Genomic DNA, 7580 nt, shown 5'->3' on the forward strand with positions numbered 1-7580 from the left:
TACTCTATGTATTTAATTTTTCTGGAGGGCCAACTACCCTGTCCTCTGTTTTAAACAATTTTTGGGAGTGCCACATACAGGCACTCAATCTATGTAATTTTTCTGGAGGACCAGCTACCTGCTCCTCTGGTTTGAAAACTTTTTTGGACTGCCACATACAGGCACTCAATCTATGTAATTTTTCTGGAGGACCAGCTACCTGCTCCTCTGGTTTGAAAACTTTTTTGGACTGCCACATACAGGCACTATCCAAATTACATTGTCTCCATAGCAGCCTCCACACGTCGTCTTTTTAGCTGCCTTCACACGTTGTCTCCATTGCTACCTCCACACGTCATCGCCATAGCTGCCTCCAAAAGTAGTCCATATAGCTGCCTCCATACATGGTCCCCTTATCAAACGAGCTGTGTCAGGCAGAATTTTGGGTTGTTTTCATGGCTTCCACATCAAACTTGTTAACTTTGTCGCCACCCAGCTGTGTTATCCACAAAATATACTAATAAACTTTTATCATTTACCAATATTATTTCAGCGCTTCTTGCGCATCTGTTTACATTCCCCTCACCCACCATATCCTAAACTTATAAGAACGCTACTACACTTGATCTTATACAAAAGGTTCTTAGAAGTGCTGTTTGGGGAGTAGCCGAGAGACAGGGGCTTGGATTGGCGAAAGCTCGCCTGGCAGCGGAGCGCCAGCTCCATCCCAAGATCCAACTAACATAGTTTTAACTGCAGCACCTTTAATCTACTACTAGTTCACTGCCTCCATACATGGTCCCCTTATCAAACGAGCTGTGTCAGGCAGAATTTTGGGTTGTTTTCATGGCTTCCTCATCAAACTTGTTAACTTTGTCGCCACCCTGCTGTGTAATCCACAAAATATACTGGCAAACTTTTATCATTTACCGATATTATTTGAGTGCTTCTTGCTCACCTCCTTTGGTTCCTCTCTGCCACCCATTGGTTTTAAGCCTGAGTCCATTTGGGGTATGTTGCCAACACACTCTCTAGCCTGCCACTGCTGCCGCTGCCTCTGCATGCCGTCCCCTATAGTGTCAGGGTCAATTATTGGATGTTTTAGATGCTATCTAGCCTCACTCTGTCATTGCCATGCTGTTGCCCATAGTTTTGGCATAATGGTGCAATTAAGCAGCCTCAGAGGCATCCATGCATGCTGCCCCTGCTGTTTCCTGTCCATTTCCGTGGTGTTTCCATCCTTTTCTGAGGTTCCCAGGTGCTTGGCCAAGCTTCCCTGTGCAGATCCTTGGTCCCCTTGAAAAATGCTCGAGTCTCCCTTTGACTTCAATGGGGCTCGTTATTCGAGACGAGCACTCGAGCATCGGGAAAAGTTCGTCTCGAATAACGAGTACCCGAGCATTTTAGTGCTCGCTCATCTCTAATTATCATCTGACAAGACCTTTCGTTGCCAATAGGCCAAGAGGTCCGTGTCTGGTCCTATCCGGAATCATTATTCCTCCTCATGCGGCCACACCTCCAGCGTAGTTCAGTGCTCCGGAGTTCACCGTATCGAGGAAAGTCCCAAGAATTGTCCATTTCCCGGTCCCGAGGAGGCACTAGGGTGTAAAGAGTAAAGAAGGAGAGTTACTGGGAATAAAGTGCTATTCAATACGTTGTAATCTGTATGTTTGTTGCAAAGATCATCAGTCAAACAAATTGATAATAGGACAAATGTGTCACTAAACGGAGGTCATGTGTAGTGATCAAAGGCGATATTACTAGGGTTAGGCATCTTAATAATTACAGAAATACATTCAGAGGAAGGTCTCTATTGAGACCATTGGGATGTAGAGACCTTAATTTATGTATCCATTGGACCTCTCTTCGTTACAGCATCAATTCCCTATTCCCACCTCTTTTCTGTGGGGGGATCCTATATATAATCATAAATCTGAGGTCCTCTACCTTATGTCCGGCCTTGGAGAAATGGAATGGTACTGGTAAATGAAGTTTTTTAGTACGTATGCTAGATTTATGATTATTTAAACGTAATCTGCATTCAGTTGTGGTCTCCCACCCACGTATAAGAGCTTGCATGGACACTGGAGCACATAAATAACATAGTCTCTCCTGCAGGTTAAAAAGAAATTCATTTTAAAAGAAACACCAGTAGTTGGATGGACAAAGGTGTCTCCCTTTGTCATCAGAGAACAATTGTCACAAGACATGCACGGGACACTGCCTGTACGGGTCAATCTTTCCCTAGTGGGACCTGCTACATTGGTTTTAACCAATAAATCTCTCAGGTTACGTCCTCTTCTGTAAGAGAAAAGGGGCGGAGATTGAAAGTGTTGAATCTGTTTGTAATAGGTACTTAGGATTCACCAATTTTTTACGTATAATTGCTGCAATTTTTTGGCTATGGAAGCCATAAGTAGAAATCATTGGTATGTGGGTGGTTGTCTTATTGGTAATCATGTTGGACAGTAATGAAGATCTATCCAAGGTCTGTACTTTCTCCATGTGTTTGGTAATTAGTGATTTAGGGTAACCCCTTTTGATAAATTTTTTACCCATCTCTGTTAACCCCTTTTCCTGTTCCTCTTTATCATCCACTATTTGTTTGACCTTCAGCATCTGGCTGAATGGTAAAGAACGCACCATATTACGTGGATGGTGACTGTCATATTTTAATAGTATGTTGCAATCTGTGGGTTTTACATACAGATTAGTCTTTAGGGTGTTGTCCTTCATATACACATCAGTATCTATCATCAGTGAAAGAATGTGGTGTTTAGTATGAGCGCCATATTAGGCTTGCTGGATATTTGATAAAGATAATGGCATTTGTAATATACAGTATAAAATTCCCACGTGCCTACTGACTAGCTGAACTCCAGATCCAAACAGATAAAAGTGCAGAGTTTATTCCAAAACTGGTGAAGTTTCGGTGTGTTACCCCCCTAGCTTTAATCAGTGGCTACATAGTGAGATAAATTACAGCCAAAGGGGGAAGATAATTTGGGGATAATTCTCTCAATGTATTCTTCTGAAGGTGATGTATGTGATGTGCAAGGAACCAAACCAGGACATACACAATATTAATATACCATGTAACATATACATAGTGTATACAGTATGTACACACATACATAAATCCAAATGCAGTAACCATACTGTAAAAGACATGAATGATGATGTCACAATGACAGAGAATCTCCCACAATGGCTGATGACATCATAATGCCAGATCAATTCCAGCTGACTGTCCAATCAGGAGGCAGGAAAATAGCCACGCCCATTGAAAATTGACCAATCCGGAGCAAGATAGTGCAGTCCCGCCCCCTGGCCAAGGTATAAAAGGCAGCACGCGCAGCCAGGTGGGCAGAGACAACATGGATCATCAGACAGGCAACATGGTGGAGCAGGTAATCCTGAAAGAATATAACCAGATTCAGGAGCAGCTCCACAGCCTGGATGAAGTGTACATCCAATACTACAGCAAACAGGATGAGGACAGCAAAAATGGTGAACAACTGGAGAATAAAATCTCAGAGGATGAAGAAATAGAGGCAGAAGTGCAACCACAGGCGTCAAAGAAGCTGGAGAAAGCTATGGGTAGACCAAGAAACCGCTTTTTAGCCCTGCTCCGGAGACCACGGAGGTGGATTGCTGGTCTCAGACACAGAGGAACCTATATCGTCAATGAGGAACCTTCTAATGAGATCCCTGGACCCAGTCATATCAACATGGAGGACAGTATGGCCGACAGCAAAGGTAGAAAATTACTAAGGGTCAGCCAGGTATTCAGAAACAACATGGATCATCAGACAGGCAACATGGTGGAGCAAGTCATCCTGAAAGAATATAAACAGATTCAGGAGCAGCTCCACAGCCTGGATGAAGTGCACATCCAATACTATAGCAAACAGGATGAGGACAGCAAAAATGGTGAACAACTGGAGAATAAAATCTCAGAGGATGAAGAAATAGAGGCAGAAGTGCAACCACAGGCGTCAAAGAAGCTGGAGAAAGCTATGGGTAGACCAAGAAATCGCTTTTTAGCCCTGCTCCGGAGACCACGGAGGTGGATTGCTGGTCTCAGACACAGAGGAACCTATATCGTCAATGAGGAACCTTCTAATGAGATCCCTGGACCCAGTCATATCAACATGGAGGACAGTATGGCAGACAGCAAAGGTAGGAAATTACTAAGGATCATTTCTATGTAAAAGAAGTGTTAATTGCACATAGCACAATCGATGTATGTAGTTTATATGGATATTTAACCCCTTACCGACATGTGACGTATTAGTACGTCACATGCTGGGTCCCGGTGCCGAGCCCTCTCCATAGCCGATTGCAGGTGTTTTCCTGCGATGGCGGTGCGTGGGCGCATGGGCGCATAGAACTGATATAAATATAAATAAACAGTAAAAATCATAAACACATTGGGGGTCATTTACTAAGGGCCCGATTCGCATTTTCCCGACGTGTTACCCGAATATTTCCGATTTGCGGCGATTTCCCCTGAATTGCCCCGGGTTTCTGGCGCATGCGGTCGGATTGTGGCGTATCGGCACCGACTTGCACACGACGGAAATCGGGGTCCGTGGCCGAACCAAAACCCGACGGATTCGGAAAAATCGCTGCATTTAAAAAAAAAATTGTGTTGCGGAGCTTGCACTTACCTTCACTCAGCCCGGCTCGGTGTCTTCCAGTGCGTTCCAGGAAACTTCAGCGCAGTAGCGCCACCTGGTGGACGTCGGAGGAACTGCCTTAATAAATCCCGGCCGGACCCGAATCCAACGCAGAGTATGCGCCGGTGGATCGCGAATTGACCGGGTAAGAAAATCTGCCCCATTAGGTATCGCTGCGTCCAAAAATGCCCTATATATCAAAATATGATAACATTTTTAACCGCGTTTAACCCCGTAGCGGAAAATCGCGCCCAAAGTCGAAAATGGCAATTTTTTGCCATTTTAAAAAAAAATTAAAATTCCTTAAAAAGTGATCAAAAGGTCGTAAAGTCCTAAAAATTATAACATTGTAAACGTCATCAAAATCCACAAAAAAACGGCACCACCCACAGCTCCATACACCAAAGTATAAAAAAGTTATTAGTGCCAGAAGATGGCAAAATCCCCCAAAAAAATTTTGTACAGGAGGTTTTGATTTGTTTAAATGTATGAAAACATTATAAAACCTATATAAATTTGTTATCCCCGTAATCGTACCGACCCAAAGAATAAGGTAGACATGTTATTTGGGGCGTACAGTGAAATCCGTAAAATGCAAGCCCACAAGAATACGGCACAAATGCGTTGAAAACGCAAAAACAAAAAAGGGCTGCGGCGGGAAGGGGTTAATCTGTTGGCTGCGAACACTCAGACAATCGTCCCAGGACAGAGTTCACCAAATAAGACCAAATCTTCCTGCATTCCGAGGCAACTTAAGCCACACTTCATTGGCTATTTGGAACTGCGGTAAAAGTGAGAAGGTGTTAACAGAACTGCAGAGAAGCTACAACGAGAGATTGAATTTGCCCTCCATCTTTCAACTGTATTGGTGGCCTCAGGCGGCCGATACTATTGAAAGATGTGGAAGTACAGGAAGCAGTAAGTTACTGATTAAAATGCCATGTTGGCAATCCACGGTAAATAAGTGGATTTTGGTTGTAGTTTGGGCACTCAGTCTCCAAAAGGTTTGCCATCATTGGTTTAGACCATGTTTACACTGCACTGATTAAAAGAAGCAGCGATTAGTTGACAGTAAATATACATTTATGCATAGTGACATGTATTGGACACAAATCTTTTTGCTAAATTGTATTATCACCCAGTAAATGTGGTTTTATTTACCGCGATAATATGCCATGTCTCATTCCACTAACATGATATATATATATATATATGCTTTTTTACAGCCAGTATGTCACATACAGAAGACCAGAAGGATGATGAAGGGAAACAGCACACCATAAAATCTAGCAGAAAGAAGATGGATACTTGTAGATCTGCGCAGGATGTCTGCCGTGACCCCAGCTCTATTGACCCTACTACCAGAGAGGAGCTACGCAGGTCTGCACAGTCATCTTCGAGCAGCGGATACCAGGATACCACAGCTGAAACCTCTGTGGTAGCAGCCGGCACCTCTGCCCAAGCATTCGCTGCCACCGTGCCCCTATCACTGGAGTCCTTCACGTTCCACCGCTCACTGGGTCAAGGAGGTTTTGCTCAAGTCTACCTAGCGACAGATAGGATCCGCAGAGAGCGCGTCGCCATCAAGGTCCTCGATAAAAGGGTTTACACTCAAGCTGGCTACAGCTTTGGAGAGCGCCACATCCTTCAACTCTCCCATGCCAGCCCATTTCTCATCCATGGGCTGGCCGCATTCCACACTCTTAACTTTGTCTATTATGTGATGGAAGTGGCCACTAGAGGGGACCTGCATGATCTTATCCTAAAAATCTGTCCTCTTGATACAGTGACTGTAAGATTCATCATAGCAGAAGTGGTCTGTGGCACAGAATTCCTCCACAGCAAAGGGATTCTTCATCGAGATCTAAAGCCAGAAAATCTGCTCCTGACCACGGAAGGCCATATCAAAATCACTGATTTTGGCCTAGCTGTGAAAGGTGTTTCTAAAAGGATTACAGATGACTGTAGGGGGACGCCAGGATATGCAGCCCCAGAAATAATCCGTGGCTTACCACATGGGAGAGCCGTGGATTATTTTGCCATTGGTGTTACCCTTTATGGGCTGGTGACAGCAACGTTACCATTCCCTGGAGAAGGACCAAGAGATTGTGAGCAATCTGTCCTCTATCATGAACCACACTTCCCAGAGTCTCTTCCTCCTGACACAGTCAGCATTTTACAAGGACTGTTGTGCAAAGACCAGTTCCATCGCCTTGGAGTCAAAGGAGACATCAGGGAACATCAATTCTTCTCTGATATAAACTGGGAAGATGTGGAAGCTAGGAAGATGGCACCACCAGAGATCCTGAGGTCAGAAGCCATTGACCTCAATGTGGAAGATACTATGGACTATGCTGAACCACCACACTACATAAAATCTAAGTACCAAAAAATGTTCAACCAGTTCAGCTTTGTATGTCCAGAATGGTCAACACAGTATCACCCTGTCATCACCAGGAACTGGGTGGCCACACTCTTTAACAGATGGTCATCCCAATAGTAAGAACAGTCCAAGGACAATGGTGGTGGATGGCCCATTGCTCCCAGCCTAATTCTTCATCCCAATCTCCTAGTTCCTCCATAACCCCATGAAGACGCCCATGTAGCTTGCAGCTTGACCACCAGTATAGTATAATCAGTGGAGGCAACACTACTGCAATGGAGCAGGTAAGTAGTAGGACGACATCCATTACTCTTCTCATTGTAGTGCGCAGGGCAATGATGTGTATATAATGAATGATTTTTCTTCAGGTTGTGTATTAATGTGTATTAATCATTAGAAGTATCTGCTGCCATCTTATCTTAACACACCGACAGGCAGAGGGTAACCACAATCAATTATAGATGAGTCTCTTGCATGTAAGATGTGAAATATGGACATGATAGGTGTCCATAGCCATTGCTATATAAATGTGCATA

The 7580-nt window shown here is 44.0% G+C and overlaps 1 protein-coding gene across 1 annotated transcript; it reads left to right on the forward strand.

Annotated features, from left to right (window-relative positions):
* Positions 1–3370: 3370 nt before the first annotated feature.
* On the forward strand, positions 3371–6609 carry LOC140076458 (uncharacterized; the record flags this gene model as incomplete). Its single annotated transcript, XM_072122986.1, has 2 exons — positions 3371–4161; positions 5888–6609. Coding segments are annotated over exons 1-2 (1506 nt in total), but the record flags the coding sequence as incomplete, so codon positions are not given.
* Between the last annotated feature and the right edge of the window lie 971 nt (positions 6610–7580).

This window comes from Engystomops pustulosus, chromosome 9 (assembly GCF_040894005.1).
Source record: "Engystomops pustulosus chromosome 9, aEngPut4.maternal, whole genome shotgun sequence".
In the NCBI taxonomy this organism is placed as follows: domain Eukaryota; kingdom Metazoa; phylum Chordata; class Amphibia; order Anura; family Leptodactylidae; genus Engystomops; species Engystomops pustulosus.